The sequence below is a fragment of the Dromaius novaehollandiae genome, chromosome 1 (assembly GCF_036370855.1).
Source record: "Dromaius novaehollandiae isolate bDroNov1 chromosome 1, bDroNov1.hap1, whole genome shotgun sequence".
NCBI lineage: Eukaryota > Metazoa > Chordata > Aves > Casuariiformes > Dromaiidae > Dromaius > Dromaius novaehollandiae.
Genome location: NC_088098.1, coordinates 89,534,114 through 89,562,049, shown reverse-complemented (window position 1 = coordinate 89,562,049; position 27,936 = coordinate 89,534,114). Strand labels below are relative to the sequence as shown.

General features: G+C 40.9%; 2 protein-coding genes across 9 annotated transcripts in view; one reads left to right on the top strand and one right to left on the bottom strand.

Moving 5' to 3' along the window:
• The window catches only part of STXBP5L (syntaxin binding protein 5L), a 207,800-nt gene extending 190,245 nt beyond the window's left edge, over positions 1-17,555 (top strand). For 4 of the 6 annotated variants that reach the window (XM_026103448.2, XM_026103447.2, XM_026103450.2 and 1 more), the window contains 6 exons: positions 10,501-10,740; positions 11,679-12,039; positions 12,594-12,759; positions 15,325-15,436; positions 15,825-16,045; positions 17,056-17,555. In XM_026103448.2, coding sequence (XP_025959233.1) covers positions 10,501-10,740; positions 11,679-12,039; positions 12,594-12,759; positions 15,325-15,436; positions 15,825-16,045; positions 17,056-17,097 — 1,142 coding nt within the window. In that variant the 3' untranslated portion in view covers positions 17,098-17,555. Of the gene's footprint in view, positions 1-5,279; positions 5,379-10,500; positions 10,741-11,678; positions 12,040-12,593; positions 12,760-15,324; positions 15,437-15,824; positions 16,046-17,055 lie in introns of all 6 variants that reach the window. The other 2 variants (XM_064519788.1, XM_026103445.2) reach the window with 1 other exon arrangement.
• The window catches only part of POLQ (DNA polymerase theta), a 63,587-nt gene continuing 53,186 nt past the window's right edge, over positions 17,536-27,936 (bottom strand). For all 3 annotated transcript variants that reach the window (XM_026103488.2, XM_064519759.1, XM_064519765.1), the window contains one exon: positions 17,536-26,460. In XM_026103488.2, the coding sequence (XP_025959273.2) occupies positions 26,347-26,460 (114 nt within the window). In that variant the 3' untranslated portion in view covers positions 17,536-26,346. The remainder of the gene's footprint in view (positions 26,461-27,936) is intronic.

Genomic DNA, 27,936 nt, shown 5'->3' with positions numbered 1-27,936 from the left:
GCAAATTCTAAGATAACTTTCTGAAGTTTGCCCATTACTGGTCTATTGTTTCTGTAACAAGGCTTCCAGAATCTATCTGTACCTTAATCAGTATTTGCCTGTAAATACATACATGAAAATGTGCTAACATTTGTTATCATAATCCCTGTATGCTGTAGTTTAGGCCTTGGAAATGTAACACTGAGTGGTCATGTTATAGAAAGTCTGCAGCCTGGGCAACCAGACTCAACTGATGTCTTGTGCTGTGTATTCCAGTATTTCTTACCGTTACTACTATAAATTTTGTATCAATTTTTCTCTGGTAAATTATGGCTAAGCAGTTATGCTATTTGTGGTAGTGTTTTATGCATATTCCATTGGAATTTTTTGGACTGGATGAATGAATGGAGCCATTAGTTCTCATTTTGGGAGGGGGCAAGAGGAGGATGTCTCAGTTTTTATCATTGTATCCCTTTTTCTTGGGTCTGTTGGGTCTGAAGCCCACACGTTGATGCAAACCAACTGTTGATAGTCTAGAAGATGGAAACTGCAGTCTTCAAAGGCCATGGTTCCTGGGCCTCTAAGGAAAGATAGAAACAACCTGATTGCTTGATCTAGAGAAGTGTTGAAGAGGAAGCACAATATGCTTCAAATACATGGCAGGGTACTGCAGAGAGGAAGGAAGTTAAGTGCTGTCCATGTCTTCTGAGAGAAGGTCAGGAAGTAATGGACGTAGATTACTACAGCAGAGTGACAACTTAAGGGAGATAGTGGGGAAGTGGGAGAGTCACTTGCGGAAATTAACTTTCTGAAGAGATTACTGCATCTCTGGCAGGTTTTCAGAACAGCTGCTATTCTCCATTGCATTCCCTACATTGTGCCTCTTGATATTCTGAAATAAGTAGATGATTTCTGGTAGACTTTCTTTCCCAGCCAGCCAGTCAAACTGACACTTGCTAGATCAGTGGAAACATTACAGAACTCAGGGAACCACCTGTCAGTAGGCAGGGGTTTTCGCTAGGTAGGCTTTCACAGCAGATGGAAGAGCCCTTGACTTGAGATTTCTTTCTTTATTTCTCAGTGAGTGATTTATTAGGGTGTTGGTTCTATTTGCGAATCATTACAAGTTTAGTAGCATTTTAATGTATTTTACATATTTGTAACGAGTAACAATAGGAATAGTATGGTAGGAAATAGTTTAGAGACACTATGATAAGCCGCAGTCTGCACTAGCTCCACAAGAAATACCACCGTATTCTCTTTAAGAGAGGCAGACAAAAAGGTTATGCAGAGCACCTGTCTGATATCTGGAAAGTCTGTTTCTCACTGCAGAAAGCTTTACTCAAATAAAAAAATAAGTTATTAAGAAAGTTGAGAGGATTTTTTCCCAACGCTTAGCAGAATCACACCACTCCTGGCCTCCTGGATGCTGCAGACTCACAGATTTCTTAAGAGCAAATCCTACATAGCTAGAATAAAACATGTGGCACCAAAAAAGCAAGTGTTCAAAGGAAGGATATTCTAGTGTCTGCTGTAAGGTTTTCTTATCCATTTCAAAGTACTCCATTTGAGCACTAAACTGTAAGCTCCACAAATTATCAAGAGGGAATATAGCAGTTTCCAGGAATGGCTTGTCTGTAATGGTACATTCGTTTTTAGTTATGATGGAGAGAAGAGTGTGTCTGCTTGTTTTCTGATGCAGATAAAAAAATATTTAAAAAACTCTTTTCCTGCTTCCTCTTAGGAAAGAGTTGTGAAGAGATTTTACAAGTGAGCAAGGGACAAAACCCAGTCTGCATGTGGTGCAGCCGCATCAGAGTAAGGGCACAATCCAGCCCACCCACCCCAGTCTGTCGAATTGGGATGCAGGCTGGGTCGGCTGCCTAACGTAACAAAAGTCCTAACCAGATGGATGGGGCACACCACTTGCGCAAGAAGTCTGGTGTTTAGAGGACCTGCACAAAATGTAGGTTGTTATGGCAAGGGGGAGATTAGTCTCTAGGCCCTAAGGATGCTGTCCAAGTGTAGCTCCCCACACATTCGCATATTATATTAAGTCCTCAACAAATAAAAAATGGGAACAGAAGGGTCACAAGCCATAGGCTCACCCTCACAGCTGAGCATCATAACCAGGCGGATGAAGTAAAGCTCCCTCTACTGTGCCTGGCTACGTAGTGGCTCAACTTCAAGGAGAGACATGAAGTTACTCTGAATACCTGTTAGTCTGAATACCTTTGTGGCCCTAGCTGCAGAAGATATGGATGCAGTCTTCTCAGGCTTATCTGGGTCTACAGCTGAGGGTCTCCAGCTTTCTGCTGAGTGCTACAATCACTTGACTGTGAAAAGTCAGTGGAGCTGTCATCATTTGGGCAGAATCATAATCTTCATCAGATCTAACCACTGCCTTCCTTCAGAGGTTTAAGTAGAGTTTAAGTGTGTGTCTGCCTAAACTTGGTCACAGGAGAACTTTAGATGTCCATGTCCTTGGAAGAAGCAGTGTGGAGAGGTGGTCATCTAAAGCCTGAGGTTCTGAGAAATTAGGGCGTCTAGTGGCTAGGAAAATCCAGGCAAGAAAGGGGCAAGAGCCTTGTTTGGAGGCATGTGAGGTTTTTCTGTGAGGTTCTTGTTGAATGTTAGGGTTCACTTGTTTTCTTATAAGAATCTGCAAATTTTCCTTGTTTTTAAAACAACCAACTAAACAAAAATTTTACTCTTCTTACATTCACTGAATGTCTACTCAGCTTTAATTTAAATGATGATTTGATGCCAAGTTAAACTGATTTCACTTTATATTCTAGAGGTGTTGAATTTGGAAGGTGCATTTTGCACTGCACACTGGGTTTTTCTGCTTGTTAGCAATCACTTTTGAGCAACATAAATTATTGTTCTATATCTGATTTTTTTTTTTGAAGTGAAGCACACCATTAGGTCCTTTCTGATGCTTCTGTGGCAGAATGGAAAAGGTTCTGCGATGTTATGTATACAGAGCTAGGGAAGAGCATATGAATATTTTTAGATGGCTCAAGTTACATGAGAATAGCCCTTCCAAATGTTTACTTTAAAATGAAACACTTCATAATAACACTAGAGTTACACTGTATTCAATAAGCAAGCAGAGAACTAAAAAAAAAAAAAAAAAAAAAAAAAATCCTTTAAAATGCTTTCACTTGCTTCGTTATGATAGTAGCTATTTTGACTCCTCTATTGGATGAACCTAAGGCTTTTTTTTCTGTTATGCCCTTTGTCTCCTGCTTACCCTTGGGCACTTTCACATATGAAAATTATACAACTTATTCTTTTCCGAACTGTGAATGTTATGAAGATGCTTCAGCCAGAATGGGTGTTCTAGGTTTGGATTTAAATTCTAGAGATTTCTGATATCTTTCACTAAAAACATAAATCTAAACTTATTATCTGTATTCAAATTGAGATCTTAGTGATGAATGTGAAAATACTTTGCTTGTGAAAGTACAGGCAAGTGATTCATACAATTGATTATGGAAAATTGGTACAGATTGCCTACTGTAAAGATCTCTGACATTTTTATCTTGCTATAAAAATGCTATTTCTACCTTATTCTTAATATGAAAAACAGTCTGGCTGTAACAGTTCCCTTCTGTTTTTTAAACATGCTGAAGCAAAATCTAAGCCTGAACTTTTCCATATTCTGGAAATATCAAAATAAAGATCCAGGTCTGGTGACTTGAATCTGTTTTCTCTTTTCAGGGCTTATTTGCCATTCATTCACATCAGTCTTATGTCAGTATAATTCTATGAAGCCATTAGAGTTACACTGCTATAACTATGGCAACATCAGGATAATCCATTCCAGAGCTTTTTTCAGGCAGGGTCAAGCGTCCCACAGGTGTGAGGTCTGTGTAAGCAAACATAGCCATCCTGGTTTGAATGCTCTGCAAGCAATACATTCACATTCTTTTAGCTTTAGGGAAATCGGTCTGATTTGATCCAATAGGAAGTAATTCACAGTAAAATTCCAAATTATTAGTGCAGCGTTTGCGCTTAAAACAACTTCTGCTGCTTTCTAGTGGATTGCTTTAATGTGGAACGCAGCTTTAGAGTGGCGCTATTAAAGTGTGTTCAAAAGTGTTTTTAGCCAAATAAACGTGCAGTGTTCTTGAATGTATGAAAACCCTGCAGTGTTACTTCCTGCCCCTTTCTCCTTTGTGTTGCTGAAGCATTGCCGTCACTAATACAGTTCGGTCTCTGTTTATGTCCGTATGACGTTACTGCGTGCAAATTCATGTTTGAAGTGTAATTCCTTTACTGTATGTTTACATTGGCATTCAGAGCTTTGCATGATTTCCTGAATCAATAACAACTTGCATATTTAAAAAGTGACAGATTTCTCTTAAAATTTTAAGGTGGTGATACTAAAACTGGCAAATGTTTCAGTGTTTTCATTAGGTTCTGTCAGGTCAGATATTTGGGACTGAAACTTTCAGAAATCTCCAAATGAGGAGAACATTAATCATTTAGCTTTGTTTCCAGAATATACTGATTTTCATATCAAAAAGGTGAATATAGGTTTTATAAGCAGATCAGTTATTCAGTATTTTAAAATCATGAGAAAACCTACAAAGAGAAACCAGGATGCTGACAGTTGATTGCAAAACTCTCCAGGAATGAATGTAAACCTTACAGTGAAAATATTCCTCTTTGTCACTCATAGTTTTTTTCATTCTTCATACCAAGTGACACTTTTGCTTTCACGATTCCTACTTCAAAAAGAGAATGACTTTATGTTTCTATGTTAGTCTTTATTCCGTTATTTTAGCATAATCACAATGACAATCTCGTGGAAAAGATGATATGTGAGGATATGTTCCCCTTGCGAAGCTTTTGCTGCACCTGAGAGTAGAGAAATTCAAATATTCCTGAAGATACACAAGCCAGTAGCTTAAGTATTTTCATTAGTATTTTCTCTTTCTTTTTTTTAATTCCATTGGAAAGTAAGGAAATTCCAGTGTTACTCCCAATAAACAAAAGGGAGTTAATAAAAAAAATAATAAATAAAGGCCAAAATATTCTCCTCCAGTGCTCTGTAAAGGTGGTAGTTGAAACATGGAATTGTTTACTTGATATTGTCTTTTAAATTCTCAGAAAACACCAGAACTCAAGATTAAATCGTCTCCTAGATACCCGTGCAGTGGGCCTGCTCTGTCAGGCAAGGAACCAGCTAGAACAGTAACTGCTCAGGGCTGCTTTCACATAAATGTCATGATGACGGTTGGCTCAATTGTTCTTGTCCTTTTGCAATGCATGCGGTTTTGTGGCAGTAGGTTACATTTCCAGACGGGCAATGCTTCAGCAATTACACGGAATCAGTACATTCTCACAAGACGAGCGTCACTGTACTGCTCACACATGGATGAACAAAGGTAAGACTTAAAAACACTGGCTTCGTTTTTTTTATCCTAGCATGTGAGTTGAGGTGTCCTGTCTGTTTCTGTCAGTGAGGTGGGTAGCAAGTTAGAGGTTTTTCTTTTTTTTTTCTTTTTTTTTTTAATCATCAGAAGCATTTGACTTGCACGCTATTGCTTATAACTGGAATTTAACAGTCAATCTCATGTTGTGAAGGAAGTTGATTCTTGAGTGTCCATCTGCATCTCACTAACCCGCACCATGAGTTCAAACATTCTGAAGAAAGCAGAACTAATCTTTGGAGTAGTGGTATTCATAGACTGTGATCTTAACCCCTGGGATGTACTGCAAATAATAATGTTTTTGCTTAGAGCTCTAGCCTAATAGCCTGAATAGCAGCATTTCCCAACTCATATTCACTTACTAGCTGTCAGCGGACACTGGACCCCTCTGATGGTGCTGTCAGCTCCTGTGCTTCCAGCTGCAGGAACAGCCTGTAGACCTATTCAGAAAAAAAGGAGGAAGGGCCAATAAAACCATGACTACAGAGAAAAGAGGAAGAAAAAGGACATGCTAGGCTGAGAAAGAGATGACTGGATAGGAGTAGAGGGATTGCAACAGTTGGATATATGCCTCTCAGAGAAAAGGGAATACTGGACTCCCTCAAAGCCAGGGGCAATTTAGGGGCAGGAGCATGTATTTGTGAAAGCGCCATGCTGCAGGGTGTTCTGTAGAGGGGGAGAAGAGGGAAAGGGCACTGTGGAAAAGTATTTGCCTTTGACAGATGAACAGAACAGATGGGAGAAGAAATAAAATGAAGGTAAAAACAGAAATGAAAAGGGCAAGGTTTAACTCATTCAAAGGAGTTATACTTCAGTTTCTTGACATTACTTTACAATATAATCAACTGCTAAGCTTCCACAAGAAGCTGTTAGGTGTTCCAGGTGGAAGAGGTCACTTCCCACATGTCAGGAGAAAGAGGGGAGGACCCCAGGAGACAATCACTTTATTGAAAAGCAGTCCACAGTATGAAGACATCTGAGAAACCCTTTAGCCTGATCCAATGTAGCATAGACTATATTCAGTATAACTGTGACATTCTTTGCATTAACAAATTGTAGCAGTAGGAAAAATGTCTTGAAAGGTATAATCTTATGTTGATTGTGAGAAATTACATGATAAGCTGATTCCTTATCTTGATCTACTTAGCAAGTTCGTTGACATAGACACCGTTACTAGATTTAAAGTAACAACTTTGAAAACAGTGTCATGGTCTGCTTTTTAACTAGCCCATCCATGTGAGATATGAGAGCTGACCTCTAGAGGAAAAGTGTAGGTAGAAATCAGATAGGAGTGCTGTAGAGACAGCCAGATCTGAAGTTTTGATCGTTTTCTGCTTGTTTTCATCCATATAAATTCAAGGAAATTGTTGCATTTGACTCCGCAAAACATGTGGTCTACTTAAAAGAGGCTGCTCACTTCTGCAAGAGAGGAGTGCAAGTAGAAAACAGAGCAAACTTGAGCTGGCTGGCACTGCTGCCAAAATGGTCACAGACCCAGACTGCACCTAAACAGCAGCAGCAGCTCTGGGAGCTGATATTCATTTCTCAGAGATTGGAGGCTTGGTGAGTAGTGACACGTCTGGTGGAAAAGCGACCACTTGGGCTCTGTCTTGCTGCCAGTGAATATGCCATCAGGTGCTCCTCATCCAGAATCCTTCTGGCTTCTGTTTTGGAGAAGAGCAAGCAAATAAATAAATGCCTGTATTCTGGGAGAAAAACCTGGTTTCTGCTCAGGTTTATGAAATAATTCCATGTTGTAGGTCTTGGGGATTTCCCTAATTTAGGAACTTGAAAGTAGGAGCTAAAATAGAGGTTTGTAAGGAAGAACTCAATGTAGGGGGAAAAAAAATCCTGCTTTATGATGCAGTGTAAATTTTGGGGAAAATCTAGAATCATTAAACTCCGCTGACAAATGGGAATGCTGCCAGAGTTAAAGGTCGTCCCTTCTGTGGTAAAGCAGTGAAGAGACACAGTCCTGCAGAGGCTTGGCAGTCTGGCCTCCTAATAGGGAATGGGTCCCTAGAAGTGGAAGGCATAAAGGCCACCTTCCCAGCAAACTCCAGAGTCCAGGAGCGTTGTGCAAGAGGGCTTCCATGGAAGACAGGAAGGTTCCCAGGGCACTTCCAGGGGATTAACTCCTGTATCTGCAGGGACTCCAGATTCTAGGAGCAGCAACAGCCTGTCCCCTTATTGAAGCAGGGAAACTGAATAAACTTTGTTTGGCTTTGGGTTACAGGAAGCACTTGGAAGTGGTCATGATGCTGGTTCAGAATCATGCAAAAAGATGCGTTTCAGCTGACATTCTTGCTAGTCACCCTCGTGCAACAGAAGGAAAATATAATCGAAAACTCAGGATTTGGCGGTAGAGTTAAGGATTACTACAGACTGGCAGTGTTTGTATAGGACGGCTTTCAGCAGATGGGACGTCCTTTTAGAAGATCTAAATCATGCTAGAAAAGACTCTTGCAAATTTTTACAGCTTCCCAAAGAAAGTGTTTTTATGTTTCTCTGAAATATAATGGGGTGGTTTCTAAATAGAGAATTTTGGGTGTAATCATTTTGAGAAAGGAGTCCCATGGAATAGTCCTAAATCAACTTTTATCCCAAAAATCTAGGAACAGGAGAGATTTCTACTTTGTTTTAGAGCTAGCCAATAAACTCCCATAGTGATTGTGACCTTTCATAGGTTTTACTTTCCTGTTCAGATATGTCTAATGACATCAAAGTTTGAGGGATATGTCATGTTGGTCTTTTGAATTTCAGTTTGAGTAGTGTATTTAATAGAAAATGGCACAGTATGTTCCCAAAAGTGTCCCAAAGATTCTATCTATTAATGTCAGTTCTGCTAAGAGGTATTAGTTAACTGTACTGCACAGGAGTGAGGAACATTTCTTGTTATTTAAGGGAGGGAAAAAGCTTGATGACATATGCAAATGGCGCATCATATATTTTAAGTTCCCTATATGTCACCTACGCTAACTGAGCAGATGCGTTTGTCCTTTCAACATTGTTCTCAGTTTGAGCACCACTATATCTGAATTTAATGTGACTGTGATACTAATATACCTCTTAAAGAGAAAATGAATTATATAACAATATATTTTAAAAATTAGGTACCCTTTGAAAAAAAAATATGTGGGGCCTTGAAAATCTCTGCCCGCTCCTCCTTTGTCCAGCAGTTGTCTCAGTGCTCAGGAAGGAGCTGGGCCAACCACTCCACAGCAGGAGAAGTACAAAGTGCTTGAGGTTATGGGAGACACCAATTCTCAAGGTATTAGAACGTGCATTTGCACAGGACTAAACAATCCCATTTTTATGCAGATACATTTAGCAGTACCGAGCCAGACCTGGACAGCAGCAGTAATGCCCACGCAGAGGTGTTAGGGGGTGAGGAGAAGCCAATGCTTGGAAATGCAACTGGGCATGTTTCTCCTCCATTAGAGCGGGACTAAAATGCCGAGGGATGCTACCCTGTGAAGCTCCTGTTTGGCAAGTTGTGGATGCACTCGAAGAAGAGAAGCTGTACCAAGTGTGAACAAGCAGAATGACAATGAGCCCCCGGCCCTGTGTGCCAGCTTGTAAGGTGGCATATACAGTAATGTCTGTTGTGGCTGTAGTAATGCTCTGCCCTGGTTCTCTCCAGACATTCCCAGGTAGTTTCTGTGAAGAGGATAATTTTGGCAGCTACTATGGAGTCATCTTGGTAAGGGAATGTAACGCTGAAGCAAATTGTCCAAGGAGGAGATTCAGTGTGCCTTTTCTGGTGGAGAGCAGGACAACAATACAACATAATATCAGGCTTAATCCAGTTTTAAGTTTGAATATTACAGTGAGTCTTTTCTAATTTTATTGCTCAGCCATGACAGGAAGCATTCCTCTTAGTCATTTCTACTGGCTCTGAAGAGACAGTTCTTTCCTCTGAGCTATAAGAAGGATAATGTCATTACTAGACACAGATCTACTGAGTAGTGACAGGCTCAGAAGCAAGCCTCTTATCTCAGGTGCAGTAGCTCCAAATGTTCCTCTATCTGCAGACTCTCCTGGCCCTCTCATTGTTTATGTTGCAGAAGAACATGGGAGCTTTCAAATGGTCTAGAACAGCCTCTGACTCCAGGTTGATAGACATTAGTACTAGCACAAATTGTTTTGCAAAGACTATGCTAACAGCTACTCCTACTCTCTTCTTCCCTCTGGCTCCTTGACTATTCAGTGACTTTCTAGCCTCCCATGCTGCCACTTCTCAGTAATGGCAGGAGCTCCCTTGCGCAGCTTTTGTTTTTCTGGATGCAGGGCAAGGCTGAGTGAGGAGAACCTTGAACCCTGCAGCAGTCAGGCCGTGCTCATCATCATTTCTCTGTACACATGTATTTGCAGTGAGGACAATATGGCTCTGTCCTCAGCTGACACTCAGTGTTGCCTGCTAAAGCACAGGGAAAAAGATGAACCTGTCAGTGCAGGCTCACTGTGCAGTTGTTGCCAAAGAGGCAGACCAAGCCTCTCATTTCAGTACCTGGAAGCCAGAGCTGATTTGCACCCTGCGACACTTCTGAGGCTGGGGTCCATTTTAGCAATGGGCGTCCATTCCCCGGAGAGCAGTTATTAATAGGCTGACAATAAACAACAGTTGTGAACGCAGTGCTACTAATCCCCAGCGATGGAAACAGCAGCAGGGCAAAGGACGCATTCTGAAGTTGGTAATGGCTCCTTCCCTTCATGTCCTGCAGCGATGAGATACATGGATTAATTTTAAATGCATTGGTGACATATGGGTCTAAAATTATTTCATGCTATTTAGAACAAGTCCTTTGAGCTAAGGCTATTGTAAATTCTAATTAGGCTAGCTATGCTAATCTGCATAATAAGCAGCTATTTCTAATGCAGAGCTATCTGATGAGGTCTGCCAGCATTTTCCACACCTATTTATGTACGGGCAAAAAGGTGGTATTGTGCTAGTATCAGGATGTTTGCCCAGGTTATAAGAACTCAGTATTTCATGTATTCTACCATATTTGCTGAAGGCTCGTGTCTGTCCTAAGATTGCCAGCTTATGCCTGTTTGCTTGTATTTATTTATGCAGAAAACCGGGAAAACTCCTTCAGCCGTTCCCGAAGCTCCAGTGTATCCAGTATCGACAGGGACTCAAAGGAAGCAATTACAGCTTTGTACTTCGTGGAGTCCTTCGCCCGGAAGAATGACTCTGCTGTCTCCCCCTGTCTCTGGGTTGGAACAGGCCTTGGTATGGTCTTAATCCTCTCTCTTAATCTGCCTGCTAGTGATGAATTACGGCAGACAGAGCCAGTCATGGTCTCACCAAGTGGTAAGAGTACATCTACTTACTATCTTGATACAACAGGGGGAATAACTGTATGATTTTGTACAGCCTTTTTGGCAAAAATTTCTCAATAAATGTATCAAACAATGGTAACTCACTACATTGAGGGTGCAGAAGTACAAAGAGATGCTCATGAGACACCTGTAACTTCAAGAACTAAGATACTTTGGTTGTGAAGATGATTACCATAGACTTTGGGCAAAGTTACATGTGTCTTGTAAGGATATGGAAATAAGCAGAGTTGCTTCAGACTGGGCAACTACAGTTCTGTACATAGCTCTTACACGATCCTATCTGCAATGCTGTGAACAGTTTGGCTCTCTTGTTATCAGGGAAACAGAAGGGAGCTCATGAAAAGGAAACAAAAATGTTGGCAGGTTGATTTACCAGGAGTGATTCTTGGCTGAGTGAGTGACAGATGGTAGAGTAGAAAGAATTGAGGGCAAAGAGAGGGCAGGTCTGAGGGGAGGCAGTATATGTTTGGTATGGTTGAAGGAAAATAATGACAAAAATCAGAGGATATCTAAGAGTGAGTCTCTTCAGGGAAACTATAGGAATGCCCCCCTGAGATTGTTTAAAACAGTAACACTAGAAAGTCACACGACTGAGAGTGATTTTTACTTGAACAAGGGAACCAATGTCCTACTAGTATAATGTACTACTATCTTTATGGTATTCAGTAGCATATATTATATACAGTGTTTGATACAGGCTGCCTGAGATGTTTTCAGTAACCACAGCATATTTGTTCACCTTCCTGTGTGGTCAGGAAGAACTGAGCAAGAAAGACCTGTAAACTTAGCTAGATTAATGTCTGCTGTGTTTACAAAAGGCAAACCTAAATGTCAGCTATGCCTCGTGTGTTCACAGTACTGACAACCAGATTTGTTTTAGTGCCAGTGAAAGGAAATTATATTTTGCAGGCACAGTTCTGACACTGAAAGGAGCCGTGCTGACCTTCACATGCTTGGACTGCATGGGGACTCTGACACATCCACCGTATGAAGTGTGGCGGGACCCAAACAGTGCTGATGATGGTGAAAAAACAAGAAAAAGGAAACTTGTTATGCATTCCCCTTCTTCCTCCCAGGATATGGGTGATCATCAATTTGCAGTCATTTGTTCAGAAAAACAAGCCAAAGTCTTCTCATTGCCCTCCCAAACATGTCTTTATGTGCACAACATCACTGAAACTTCCTTTTTATTGCGAGCAGATGTGGTCACCCTCTGTAACAGCGTCTGTCTGGCTTGCTTTTGTGCCAACGGGCACATCATGACACTGAGGTATTTATCTAACTAATCTTATGGCAGTATCCTTCTAGCTCCTCATCACCCTTACCATCCCCTTGCCAGGTCAGATAAATTTTGGAAAGTGCTGTCCTCTTCTACAGCTAATGAGGTGAAGGAGAAGCTGGAGCACAGCAAACAGGAAGCAGGAACTTTTGCGCCCAGGGTGTGAGCAGCACCCTCCCACACCATCTCCCATGCCAGCCCACGTGGTAGCTGGGGGCAGACCTTACCCTAGCACTGGACCCTGGCAAGCCCCTGCCCCAGCCGCATGGCACAAGCCACGCTGTGTTTCAGGCCTGTCCCAAATCCATAAAGCAGTAGAAGCCTCAGGATCACTGAAGCAAGGCAACTGAAACATCTCCATGCGGGAAAACAAAGTATGAACGAAAGATGCTGTGTTTATGGCAGAAATTTTCCTCCTACAACTGCACTGTAACTATTCCAGTTATGAAAACCATTGACTGACATGTGTGTTTGAAATGCAGCCATAGAACAGCTATACCAGGCATGGCATTTGGTGACTAACACAGGTATCTGCTTCTCTTCAGCTTGCCCAGCCTTCGCCCACTGCTGGACATCAACTATTTGCCTGTAACAGATATGAGGATAGCACGGACCTTTTGTTTCACTAATGAAGGGCAAGCTTTGTACCTCAGCTCTCCTACAGAGATCCAGCGCCTGACATACAGCCAGGAGATGTGTGACAACCTACAGGTAGGACTTCAACCCTTAGCTATTTGCTTGCCTTTGTGTTTGTGTTGGGAGGGTCAGTGGCCTGACTCATGATCTCAGCATTTGCAAATTATCGGGTTTTCCAGAGTGGCACACATTTACTGGTAGAGTTCGCAAAGCAACATTACATACCAGTCTATGATTTGTACTTGAAAGAGAAATTTTGAAATGGTTAAAAAAATATTAGCATTACCAGAGATGATAACCTGGTGTCAAAGGGCAAGCAGACATATTGGCAAAAAAAAAAGACTTTTCTTTTAGTATTTTAAATGAAGTCTTTGCTGCAGGAGCAGGACAGACACATGCCTTTGTGTTTGCCCTGTCTGAATTATGCTACAGAGGCAGAGTAGAGGTGAGCAGCTCAGCTGCTGTTGGGACTTTTTTTCACGGCACTGTCACCTTGCTCCAGCTTCTGTGCCCTAGTAGCTGGCCTGAGGCCACAGCCTGCCCTCCCATAATTGCAATCTCTGCTGGCTCTCTGCACAGCCAGATAGGAACCCAAATGGGATTCTCCACAGCATCCTTCTCTCAAGAGTCCTACTACACCAAAGATCAACAGTTTAAAAATGACTGAAGGGGACGTTACAAATTCATAGTGCCTACAGCAATTGGTACCGGCAGGTATCTAGCCACACAGAAACTGCCTTAGTGCAGATACGAATTCTTTCCCATATTTTATCATTTCTTATTTTGCCTAAAAATATCTTCATACCTGCAGCATTCAGTAGACACGTGGGAGCACAGCAGAAGCCAGCACATTTAATATCAAAAATAAGCTTCATTTAGATGTTTTTAATTATTTACTGTTGCTTTCACTCCAGTAATTGGTACAGCCCCCTCCCACCCCACCTCCCATTTTTCCACATGAGCAAAGCATCTCCTGTTGTACATTAAAATACAGTAGCTATGGAGATGGTCTAATTAAAATCATTTATTTTGAGCAAAAGGGCTTTACATTATTTATATATATATATATATAATGAAAATGCAAATTAAAATGTCATTTACTGAAAAGCAGGCATTGTAAGAGGTTACAGGGAGAGACATGAGTAATGAAAGAAAAAAAAAGAGAGAGGGGGAATAAGTTCTAGGTTATATAATTAGCAGTGAACTAGGATAGAAAAATAAAAGAAATGGTCCTGCCAGCACTCACTATGCCCTAGGGAACAGCATGTGCTGAGCAGCTCAAATCACATCACAGCATTGTCTGTCTTGAGACTGAAGAGTCACTGTGAGGACTGAGCATTACACACAAGCTTATGTGCATTGGAAAAGAGATTATTTTGCAGGGAACCAATTTTAAAATTATCAGAAGGATTGATAATGCATCTTGGATGATGGGCCTAGAGCTAGAGGCTGTTGTGAGCTACATATTTTATTAACCTTAATAGGCCCATACAACAACAGAAGGGACCCACAGCCTCGGCTTTTCTGTACTGCCATACTGTGGCTGCTCACATCTTGGTTTCACATAGAGAGGCTAGTTAAAGGCTTGCACAGCCACTATCCCTGTACAAAAAGCAGATGACCCAATAACACCTGCTACCTAGCAAAATAAGCCAGGCTGCGTGAGAGATTCTGCTCGGGCTCAAAGCACTACACTAATTTTTCTCCCTGGAGCAGGTGATTGTGCGAAGGAGCAGTACACATGAGTCATGGCTCTGTCCTAGGCACTTGGCTTCCCAGGAGCCTCATGCTCTGTGCAGCACAACAGCTGCAGCTACCTACCGAGGCTTGGCTGAGTAAACACAGAGCTGAGCACCAGGACAGCAACTAGCCTCATAGCACAGCCTCATTGGGTTCAAACACTAATGAGGGGCTCCATGCTTTTTTATCAGTTTTATGCTGGAGAGCTCACTTTCCTAATACCTTTGCAAATAAAGCTGAGCCTGAGATTTGTTTGGCTCACATGTGGTTTGACTGCTCCAAAAAACTGGCATCACGACAGAGCCTTCAGACAGGCTTATTTAGCATTACTGATGGCATTGCCAAAAATGCATAATAGCAGTGCAGAGGGAGAGAGTTTTTTGGTTTTATTAAAAACTGGGAAATGAGGAAAAAAAAACAAAACAAAACACAATGACCTGTTAGCAAGCACTGAACTCAGATACACTACAAAACGAAAAGAGAGGGAATGCCTTGCTTGCCTGGTTAATCACTACAGCAAAACATATAATTCACGACAAATTGTTTATTCAATTACAGTGTCGCCTCTGCTGTTCCTAAGCAAAAAATGTGATCTTATCACTGACATTTTCGTTCTGTGTATTGCTTATAAAATGTTTTCTCTGTAATAATGAACATGAGACTAGGCAGTGACAAACTGAGTTCCTGTAAAAGCATAAGTGAAGCTGTTTAGCCCACATATCCACAAATGTTAAGTACTTGATAATGCTGTTCATACAACAGAGACATAACTAGCTGACTAGATGCAATGTGTGTGGTTCTTTCATCTAATCCAAATGAAGACGACCCCTATAACCACTTTCACTTTACTGATTATTATTATTTTTTTTTTTCACATGGACTTGTATCTGACTCTGCTAGGACATGCTTGGGGATCTGTTTACTCCTGTGGAAACACCAGAAGCCCAAAACAGAGGCTTTCTCAAAGGACTTTTCGGAGGAAGTGGACAAGCTTTTGACAGAGAGGAGCTTTGTAAGTGCTTCTTCTTTTGCAGAAATTAGCACATGGGATCCCCTGCCTTTGTCACCTAGGACTGGCGAGGTATACAAGTTTTCTAACATGGATGGAAAAATAAAGCTGACACCATGAAGCAAGGGGAGGGTCCTTAGTTGCCTTCGCTGTGATTCCTTCTCCTCAGCAGAATCCTTTGAGCAGCTGAGTAAGGGGTTTATCACTACCCTGTTGCTGTGCAAGTGCCAAGGCACCTAGTGTCCTTCCCTGGCGGGAGAGCCAAGTCCTCCAGATGTGCCATCTGCTCATCGAACAGCATCACTGCTGCAAGGCTGGTGCTCAAGGGACAGAAGCACTGACAGAGCCAGGGCAGACAGCTCATTCCCTTCTCTTTGCTTCTCCTTTGCAGTTGGTGAGGCCACAGCTGGAAAAGCCTCTCGCAGTCTTGCCCAGCACATCCCTGGATCAGGGGGGATCGAAGGTGTGAGAGGAGCTGCAGGAGGAGTTATTGGGGACTTGACTCGTGCCCGTATTGCCCTTGATGAGAGAGGACAGAAACTGGGAGAACTGGATGAAAGGACTGCGAGCATGATGGCCAGCGCAGAGGCATTTTCCAAACATGCACACGAGGTAAGGGCCCAGGCATCACCCCCTCCCTCGCCGAACTAGGAATGTGCTTACCTTCAGGAAATTCAAGCACTGTTCTCCCCCCCCTTGCTCAGTCATCTTGTTTTAGGTGTACTTGCTTTCACTTACACAACACTTTTCCTGTCCCTACCCCACACAATGGGAATGCCTAGCATAAATGCCTGACTCTCATGTTTTCATAGATGAGTGTCCACTTTAGAATTTAGAATGCGGCACTTCTCATCTCTCATCTTTTAGCACTAACCCACCCTGATTTTTTTTTTTTTTTTTAAGACGTGGTTGCAGCAGATTATGCAGTACGGCATAAAACACCTAGGTTCAACACTGTGGTACAGTTATGTAGAATGGGCTGGCACAGACAGCTTCTGTGCTTACAGATGGCAACAGAATGCTCTTCCATCTCTTGGTGTTAAGGTCAGAAACCAACTAAAGTGATTTTTCTCTGAAAATAAAACAACATTAAAGAATATTTCCCATAATGCATGTTTTTCAACGATCTGTACAGCTGGTTTAACATGTGCCTCATCTCTGGCCAAGATCTTCACCTTTTGTTGGCTGATACAAGTGTGAGGCAAAAAATACTCAATAGGAACTTGCCCTGAAATGCACAAAGAGTTTATATACTGTGCTCCATAGGAGCTTTTTTCGATAGGAGTAAAAAGCAAGTCTCTGCTGACTCCTACTCTTCTGTAAAAAGCACAGAGGCAAATTAGTTCCTCAGGAAAAAAATCTTTTCATGAACAGGAATAACAGGTAAGTCTTTTTCTTTTTTTGTAGAAATGTAGCAGTTATGAAATTGAAAGTGTCTCAGCAGAATCAAGACCTGGCGCCACAGTAAAGTATTGTGCTGATGTTTCTTTTTTGCTTATGAGGTTTGTGACAAATAATTAACCCAACTCATTTGTGATACCAGGGTAGTAGGCTTGTATCAACCACTTTACCATACACAGGGCAGTGTTTTATATCCCTTTGTTTGTTTCCCATTTTTATAGGTGATGCTGAAATATAAGGACAAAAAATGGTACCAGTTTTAGACTTTTAAGGAAACTACCTGTGGCTTTACTAAGAACACTGTTCAGGGACCTGACATTCATTCCTAAATCTACAGTCACTGGCCAGAAACGACTATTTTTCTCCTAGAAGAAGTTTTCCTGGATTCATCACAGTCGGAATCAAGGAGAAATTTTAGACCATGAGATGGAAGCCAGAATGATGTGGATCCTACTCCAAAACTTGGCTTGTACAGCAGCCAATTTTTTTTCCAAATGGAACTCAACCAGCACTGTGGCATGTAGTTTTTCAGAAGCTGTAGGTATGAACAGAGTGGGGGGAGTGTGTCTGGTTAAAAATATTCTGTACAAACTAGAATGTTTATGCACTTATAAAATTTGCATGACTAATTGACAACTTAAAAAAAGAAAAAGAAAGCATGTTGTGACCGAAGAAAAACAGGATTTATTTCTATTCTGAGCAAAAAAAAAAACAGCAAAAATCTTTATTTTTAAAATGACACTACAAAAAAACAGTACATTTCAAGCATGTTTGCTACTGTTCTCAACAGAAAAATGAGTTGAGCTGCATTTTCTTATCTGCTATTTATTTTCCTTGAAAAACCTAGCTTGAAATCAGTGCTGTTTAATTCCTAGCAGAAGAATAACTAACTTCAAAATCCTGTGCCCAAAATTACAGCTTTTTCAAGTAGCTAGACAGGCACTAACTGAAATGTCATTTAAACAGGAGAGTAGACAGTTTATTTGCAATCCAGAGCACATGAAATGTCATCCTTATCTGTACTACCTTATCTGTAAAATATGCTCTAGATTCATCTCAGTTGTCCTTGAAGGGGGCTATGGCATTTTCATCCCAGTAATTTCTGTATCACTTGGTTGCCTTATTTCTCAGTAGTAGAAACAGAAGACAGGCTTATGAAATCACTTGAGTTTCGCAAAGGAGAGATGGAAAACAAGATGGAGTCCTGTCAATTTCCACTCAAAATAGCTGCTCAGCAGCTTGCAGAACAGGGACTTTCCCTAAGTGGTAGCTTGAAATTATGCTAAGGAAACTGCAGAGTAACTGCCATAAAGCTAGTGGACAGAGATCACAACAGCAAGACTAAAAGATGGGCCTGGAGAGGAGCATGAAAAACAACCATCAGCATATGGCACTGAATTGGCACATACATAAAATAACACCACAGGTGCATGGCAATTAGATTTTCTGCTCGCATTGCTAAAAATAATTTGCTTCTGCTTCAAAGTGGCTTGTTTGGTTTCTACAGTGAACTCTGCAGAAAACTCACCAACTTGCAGATACAGAAGAGAACAGTAAGTAGCACCTATTACCTATTTACGTGAACAGACTCCTATTCCACATGAGTATGATGCAGTTACAGTAGCCTACAAGATCTTGACTTTCACAGAGGCCAAGTGTGAAGTTAGAAATATTTTCCACAATTAGCTTTGAAACAAGGCACCGAAGGCCTGTTTTCATGTACCTGGATGTAAGTTCAAATTAGAAAAGGAGAGTGAGGAAAAGGAGAAAAAACAGCACTAAAAAAATTTCTGAGAAGAAAAACAGCCTCTGTCCCTTCAAGGCACTTTGATGCAGACAGACAGCCCCCCTCCTAACTAGATCTTAACTTCACTGGTGTTTGCATCACGCTAGTGTCAGAGGAGCTCTCTCAAAGATGCTTTCCCCATACCTTTCATTTTCCTTCAATAAAATGGAGCCCAGGAAATCGTACAGTGCTGCAGGTTCCAGAAGTCTGGCTTCACCATCAGCCCAGCTGTGCAAGGTAAAGGGACGGAACAGATCTGAGGCATTAAGTTGTAAATTCACATTGTAGCACAATAGGAATTCTGTGCTTTACAGAATTTTTACACTTCTCTGTGGACAAAATCAAAATTACAGCTCTGACAGCTGTAGCTCATCTGGAAATGTGACAAGATACGTTTCTCTCTGTCACAGAAAAAACTGCACTATAATTGTAGAAACTAAAAAACTAAGACGGTAGAAACTTGTGGGGAAAAAGGTCCAAGTCTAAACAATGCCTGGATTTCTGCTCAGAATTAAGGAGTTGTAATTGCCCATGACAGAACAAGATGTCTGTGTGTGTTCCAGGAAACAGCAAACTCACCACTCTGATGCCAGTATGAACCAGGTTGAGGAACTCCCTCTTGATCACAGAACTAGCCCCTTGCATATGATGAATCAGTCACCAGGCATCTAGAATGACAAATAAATGAGAACATCATAGCAATTCTACTTTCTGTGTAAACATATATTCACTCTGCCTGTGCTGTGGCCTGTACTCCTGAAACACTGATCTCTGGGCAACAAAATCATTCTGTGCACCCGATCCTTCAAACCCTCCAACTGGCTTTATCGACCTTATTCTTCCTAGCTTCTCTGCTTCTATGGAGAAGCTAAGTAGTCTTCACTAAAAGCAAGTCAAGGCCATTCCACCAGAGTTTGTTCTGTAACCAGCCTTACACTTGCTTCTGCACTAACATAGTGCAGATGAAAAGGATGTCTTCAATTCAAGTGTGGAACTTGTACACCCACAGCTATAGAGCCGGCTTCCACTACAAATTAGCGTAACATGACACCTTCTAAGAAAGCAGCCCCAGCAAGTGCTAGCACCTCATTGTCAGGCCACAGTTGGTACGCTTAAATGACAAGGTAGCTACTAGTTCTACATAACTTTTCAGTAGGTTGTACCTCGTGTAGGCTGCTAATATTGCAAAGGTCTTCAGTACCTTGATGTCAGTGGAAGTGTTTTCAGGCTGGAGCTAAAATGCACTCACTCATTTGTGAATCAAATGCAAAAACGTAAGAGCAACTTTTAGTTACTAATCACTACAGCATGCCCAGAGAGAAAAGTGTCTTCAAAAAGTCATTTACACCATGTCTGACTTGCTTTGGCAGCAGTCTCTAGCTTAACAACAGGGAAAAAGCCTGCCAGCAGATGTCAATGTGCATTTTTATGCAACAGAAAAAATGAGAATTTAGCATCCCTCTAACTTGCAATTTTTAATAATAGACTCTTTTAAGCAACTTTTCTCTAGTACTTCTCATCAGGTCACAGCTGTATCTTGCTTTCCACCCTTACATATTTTACATATTTCCAGACAGTTACAAATTACTATTTCTGTTAAGTTCACCACTTGTGACTATAATTATCAATTTTCTTGTAGTCTGTAGAGATCTGAAAAGTTGTATATGTTTGTATATATAACATTCTATATATAAAAATATATATATGTAATGTATATGTTGTATAAGTTTGTTAGTGCACACTGTTAAATGCTTTCTATCAAGATTTACCATGTATGTGAAAAAAACACTTCACTTAAAAACTTCAATGACGGAGGTAAAACTCTTGCCTGGCTGATTTCTTGTGAAATGAGGGGGAGTGTGGGATTTTTGAAAGGCCTGACCTGAACTCTATTAAAGACTATTAATGAAAGTAATAAAGATGCAGCATTCAGAGCAACAAACACAGCATCTGACTTTACTTGCTGTAAGAAATTTAAGGACACTAGCTGTCACTGTGAATGTTGAAATCATGTGCTTTCACCTTTTTCACTAAGACAGCACCAGCTCAAGCAAAACCCTAAACTTAAGAGTTATCATCAATGTCTGAATCCTGTTACAATAGACCAGATTGGCTATAAATATTTCTCAAATTTAAAATGCTTCTTGTTCATTTGGATACCTTTCTCACTCACCTTATCCCAACCACATCTGAAAACGAAATACATAAAACTTGCAAGAGCATACATATCTCCGCATCTGACCAGACATACTTACCCCTATGCATAGAGCTGTAGATACACAGAGTATGCACGAAATTAGATTCTTTACATGTTTTCTTTACATGACAGTAGGCAAGTCTTCAATGAAGTACAAGCTATTTTATTTTTAAAAAAATCCATTCCTAGAGTTTTAAATTCAGCTTCAAATCTTGAATTAAAAGACAAGCTAAAGGAAGTACCAAGTATCATGTTTTGTTTTGTAAAATCAGCTGTTTTCTAAATGATTTTTTTTAACAGTCCTAAAATTCAACTACTCACATTTTGAATGGAAGTGAGCTGGCTGCACTCCTGAATATCAATTAGACATTCCCTGTATTATCAGAATATAGCTTCTTACATGAATATTTAACAAAAATACTCTATTTACTACACATTCTGTATGTTATCACATACAGAAATTCTCTAAAATAATCTACATATTCTCTTTACAGAAGCCATCTCACACTCAGATATGTATATTATAATGAAAATAGACATACAAAATATTTTTTTCATATACAATTCAAGAAGTGAAAAATATTGCAGCTTAAATAAAAGCTGTATTCAACCTCAGGACTCCTCCATTTATAAGCTGTGTGTATTGTAACAGAAGCAAAAAGGCAGATTTCATTTAATTACAAGCCCCTTAAATACCCTGGCCCTCCTACATCATTTTCCATAATCTAAAGGTGAATTCAAGCACAGCATATTTCAGTCTTGAATGTTTTTTGCCTTGGTATGGTCTTAGTAAGTACACACTCTCTCTCATTAAGGAACTACATGTGGCCGTTTGTAGTCAACTCTTCACGTAGGTGTATAAGCAATAGTCAGGTAAATGAATGTTTTCATTCATGTGTTTTGTTTTGTGAGTAAATCAACAAATCAAACATTGTACTTTTTTAAATAGCAACCAATATTCAGATTCAGTGTCAAGGAAGTGTGGACAGATTATGTGTGGGTTTTGTTAACAAGTCATTGCCTATATTTCAGAAGGAAGGCTAATCCAGGGTGAACCACATGCTCCTGTGCTAACCATTTCCTTTTTCCACAGATATCCTAAATCAGCATCACAAAGGGAAAACTAAGGCACCTTTGACTGAAGCTGTTTTGAGTCCCCAATAAAAACAAAGAAATATATGGGAAAGAAAATAAAGGAAAGAATTGATATTAGTTGGTGTAGGTCTCTCTTTTTTCCAACCCTCACTCCTAGACTCTTTCTAGTATTTCAAAAGGTGCCTGGTATATGTAACAGCTCTGGATGGAATTTACACTACTAACTCGCTCAGGAATTTGGAAAATCCAGCCACAGCTGTTACCAAGGTGAGAAGGACCGTATCCCTCCCTCCAACAGTCCAAACAGGAACAAAACCTGAACCCCAGCTAATGTTCTTATGCTTTACTCTGTGGAGCTCAAATTCCTAATATCAATCTTCAGAAATACTAGCCTTGTACTTGGACTTCCTATTTTACTGAGCATACCCTTCATGTCACCTCCACCTCTGTTAAAAGCAGTCATTTACAAGTTGAAACATACTGCTCTTACCTGACATGCAAATGCAGAACTCCCAGATCACTGTCAATTCTTTCTGTACATCAAGTCATCGCACAATTCTCAGACACTCTCCTTCTTCTCTCAGAAGGGCAGAAGCAAGCTTATTTAAGGGCAGTTACCAAAAATACCATACAGTTGCTCTGCCAGTAGAGGCTCAAAAATGTCAAAGATACTGAGCTACTTGTTCACCCACCCCTTTTTCGGCCAGATTTACAGGAAAAAACATCAGGAAAAAACTCTACAACTCTCTTGTTGATGAAATGCAAGTAGCATGGGAGAAAAGCAAGAGGACTAAAACAGATCAGATTATTAGCACATTATTTTTTGTCACATGCCTCTCTCTCCCACCATTACCCAACTAAAAGAAAGCGCACAGAGCACTTCTGGTAGGCACCAAAATAAGGAAAGAAAGCTTCAGCAAAAAAACAGACCAACACAGAAGACAACTGTGGTCTACACATGAAGAAAAGGACCAAGCCACTGTCTCAAACATCAATGGCACATGTTCATGCTACTAAGCCAAAGAAAAATCTGCCTAATAAAGAAAGGGGTTCAGAACATGCACTTTGGTTCCAGCTGTAGGTTGAATGGGAATTTGAATCATTTTGACCAGAAAGTGGATATGAACCAAATGGAACAAGGCTACTCTACAACCTAAGGGCATTGGCTCTCTGCATGAGAAGGTAGCTCATGCTGGTTCACACGATGTGAAGACAACATGTTCCTGGTGACCACGTTTTTTTGTTGGTATTGGGTCCTATCCCAATTTACTTTGGCAGACAGAGACCTACCTAGTGGTCCATCAGCCAGGCAAGGGCAGAATAGGGCACACTGCAAAACTAGGCTGCAGTAGCAATTCTGTGTACGCTGAGTGATGAGGCTGCTGTAGTAAACATAATTCCTACCCCTTTCTGCAGGGTTCATCCAGCATAAAGTCATCATCTTCCTGAGCTGCTGGACCATGTATGATACTGTACATGCTGTGCAGTGCCAGCTAACAGAAGGCAAAAGTGGACTGCAAAGAGAGACACAGACGAGCTGAGGAACTGAGAGCAAACACAGATGCAGCATATTCTGTCTACAAGAATACCAAGAGTAACCTGCACACTGGTTGACAGCTCCTGAGTTACAAGAAAACCCAGTTTCCAGCTATGCTTTGGCCTGGGCCTTTCACAGGAAAGGAGGAACAAAAAATAAATACACCAGCAGCCAACCTATTTTTGGCTTGCCTCCCAACTTCAGAAAAAAACAGGTGTCATCTTCAGCTCAATCCAAAGCAGCGCCCCTGCTTACCCTACCTAAGTCCTCTTCTGCTTCCCCTGCTTAGTCTCATTAATAGTTAAAATCTAGTCAGAATTAAGGAATGTAAATAGCAGCAGTCAGGCAACAGCTCAGAGCCAATTCTGATACTACTCAAATGCAGCAGCCGCCTCACTGACAGAGCAGTGGCCACCTTTTATCTTCTCATTTGCTCTAAATTACTGCTTAATTATAATGGATTCATTGAGTTTGTTTATCAAATAAGTTTAGTTCTGTGTCAATCATTTTATTGGTTAACATTCACCCCCATACACAAAGTTTGTTGAGAACAGGCCTGAGGATCTATCCTTCTGCAATTCTGAAACCAGAATGCAAGAGGAAAATATTGTAATGTGCCAAAGAACAAGCAACTCAAATTACAGTAACTCTAGTGAGGCCTGAAATACAGCACAGGTGTGTCACTGCATGACATCCAGGAACAGGAAATCATTAGGCCATGTGAACTGATAATGAATCCAACATAGCATCTCTACAGGCAGAGCACACAAATGTTCAGACCCCAGGGTGCCAAGGCTCAGATCTGTTAATAACAAAAGCTTTAATAAGTTTGGAAAAGAAAAGAAATTATTGTTTATCAACTGAATGATGCAGACAAAGATCTCATCTATCAGGGTGACAGATGTGGTGTAGAGAGGGCAGAAATGAAACACATGCACAAAAAAGAGAGAGAGAAAAAAGGGAGAGAGGGAGAAAGAGAAATCACAATGCAAAGCAAAGAATGAAACAAAAGTACAAAAGAGGAAAGAAGGTCAAGTCAATGCTGATCAGGGCAGTCAAGGCATCATTACCTAGCACTCTGACTCGATACCATGTGTCCATTTTGCTGCACAACAGGCAGGTGGTAGATCAAAGTCCAGGATATGGCCTTCTGTATGGAGGCCCCATTAACACCTTTTAAAACTCACCATGTTCTTGCAACTTCAGCGCCAGTACTTCTGATGTCAGGATAACGGCCACCCCCAAAAGCACCACATCTAAAGTTAACAAGTTCAAGCATGCTATCAGGCGGTTCAAAGCCAAGCATGCATCATTTCAGCTCCTGTTATAAAGGAAACTTCAAAAAGACACTTCTTAAAAAGGATCCAGCAGAAGTTCATAAATGAGAGGAGAGAATAATTAGGGACCCGAAAGTTTCTCACAGGAGGCAACAATGGAAAGATTGAGATTGCCTACTTTGTGGAAAAGCTGCAGAAGAGAGGACATGATAAAAAAATAGACATAAAGAATAATGATAAGAGGCACCTTATCTCCCTTTCTTGTAACATACAAGGGCCACATGATGAAAACAATAAAATTCAGGGTCTGATACTGTGTTAAGAAAAATAGCTAAAGTTGTACAATTAATGCAACAATCTGGAAATGAAATTAAATCACGTGCTGTGAGGCTTAGCCAAACCTGAAGTTATCATTGAGGAGGGTAACACCAAATCCAGGCAGATGAATTCCCTGTGAGCTGTTTCTTTGCCCCTTCTTCTGAAGCCCGCTGACCTCAGCGGGTCTCAGACTGCCTCAGTCCAATGAGCCCAGATTCCTTGAAAAACTCTCTACCTGCTCACTGGGACAGAGTCAAAGGCATTGAGGCAAAGCACAAGGTGAAATCTGAGCAATTTTTAGCAAGGCTACTAACAGGCATTGTATGAGGCTTCCCTATGAGACCAGTCTCTGAAGGGATAGCAGGGGAAAAAAAAAAAAAAAAAAAAAAGAGTAGTCACATGTCACCTATTGCTCAGTGAAACATTATTAATGCAACAGATCTCAAACACATCAGCAAGCTGTCACTTGTGCTCATCAGATCCACATGGTTTTCTTAGGAACTTACGATTTGGAGTTATGTTTTTAACAGATCAGTTGGATTTCAGGATTTCATTCCTTAAAAATCAATGTTTCTGCTCATGGTTTTGTGTTAGCTATAAAGAGTTGAAACACTATCTCTCTCAAGGCCAGTTTGCAAGGCAGCAACAGGAGGAAGAACTACACCAGTCAGTCAACGAAACACTTTCAAGGCCAACCAAGCCCAGTTCCACTTGCTGTGAACACTGCACAGCTAATCATCAAGAAATACAGCCAGCTGTAAAGCCATTTCTGTGCTTTGGTATCATCTGCAGAATTCATTACAGAATGATCCCAGCAGAGGCCTATAAAAGTCAACATTACATGCAAACACAATGACAGTTTATTTTTGTCCTATATACAGTTATACTCAACCACTTCGAAACAATCTTTGCAATTTCTTTTAATAAAATATTCCAGCTCATTTCATGTGTAGAAAATTCATTAGGCTTTGGAATTTGGGTTTTTTTTTAAAAAAATTACAAGAATGAGCATATTTTAACAAGAATTAATTTAAATATTATGCTTTAGCAATTAATAATTTCAGAGTTCTGCAAACATGCTTCATTGCACAGTCTGACCCTTGGGAAGTATGGCTTGGTGAATTCATACCAGCTTCCATGACACACTTCAGAAGGCAGTTTCTAACGCTTTCTGTAAAAAGAGGACACAAGAGGATGGCACTGTGCAGAGGTCTGTCACTGCCTGTGAGTACACTGGCACTTGCCCTGTGCAGTCCATGGCATGTTCAGCCTCACCACAGGCAAGAAAGCTCCATTTCACGTCTAAAGCTCCAGGTCCTGCAGGTCTCCCCAGCTAGGTCCAATTTTCACTTTAACATTCAGCTTTACTGAGAGTTTGACGGCATTTTCCATCTCGTGCTTGACAAGCTGAGCTACCTACAAGGAAACGCACAACATTAGGTCCTGCAGTGCTCTGTGCAAGGACCAATACACACAGTCTCAATGCTCTGTTTTCCTGTCAATACCTGGAGCTGGCCAAACACCTGGAGCTCTTTGCTGCATTTGTGTTTGCACTGATTTACCACAGATGGGAATGTGATGGAGCATTTTAATCCTGATCAGGATTCATGAATGGAGACACTCTTCGGAGCAAGCAACATTTTATACATTACAAAGCTGTGACTGGTGCCACATTGCTGAAGACTACTTAGAAAAAGGACAAGTGTAAATTTCCATTAAACACTTGAGTGCTGCAGAGCCCCTGCCTGTTCACACAGCTGTGTAATTTATGGAGTATGTATTTTATGGAGTCTGTTCTGAAAACATCAATGTCCTCACAGCAAGGCAAAAAAACTCACATAACAAAGAAACCAGAAGCAAAAAAAATTTGCTCCTCCTCACTGTATCAGTGAGAGGCACTCTGAAACACAAACCACAAACTGCTGGGAAAGCAGGTCATGTTCAATGCAGGTGTTAGATACCACCCTGGTTTACTCTCGCAATTTTGCTGAAACAACTCCAGTACTTGCTGCCCTCAAGAGGTATTTTTTAGAAAACATTCATTTAAGTACATAGTGAGGGGTCCATATGATATTTCTGCCTATGACTTTTTGGATCATAGAGGGACTGTATTTCTTTCCTGCCTGTCAACACCTGCCTTTGATAAAAGGACTCTCTTTCCTATCCCAAGACCCACATAGTCCAGCCTCTCCTGGTCTGCTTATATGAATGAATCTTTCTGTCCACCTGTGAGCCTTTCCACAGCAGAGTAAAAAAGAAAACCTTTGAAATGATTGAGGTCCTTCATCTCAGCTAGAGGGTCAAAATGGGAACTATTCAAGTTTTCTAACTCCCCAGTGCCTTCCTGTAATTCCTTCACGGGTACCCACAGTAGAAATTTTTCCATAATTTTTACTGGGGAAATGAAGGGGGGGGGGTGAGGAGATCAGAGCAGAAGAAGAGTTTACAACCATGCTAAGAATGAGGAGATGTGCCTTCCAAAATACTATACCTTTACACACCACATTTCAAAATGATCTTGATAACCTAGAAAAATGCTTCGAAACAGGATGTAATTCAGTACAGGTAAATACAAAGTAGGATAGAAAGCAGGATAGAAAACCCAGATAGAAATAATCTACTGTTCAAACACAGGATGAAGAATAACTGGCTAGGCGGGAAAAAGATAGCATTATCAGATTGAAAACTGAACAGAGTTAAAGCAAGGCGTACTGTTGTGAAAAGAAAACAAACATGATTCTGGAACATAGAAGAAGAAAGTGCTGCTTGTGCGAGACACAAATCAATCTTCCACTCTACTCAGCACTGCTACGGCCTTGGCTGGAAGTTTTGGTCCTGATATCTTAAAAGAAATGCGAACCATCCAGAAAAGATTCTCTAAGAGTGGTCAGA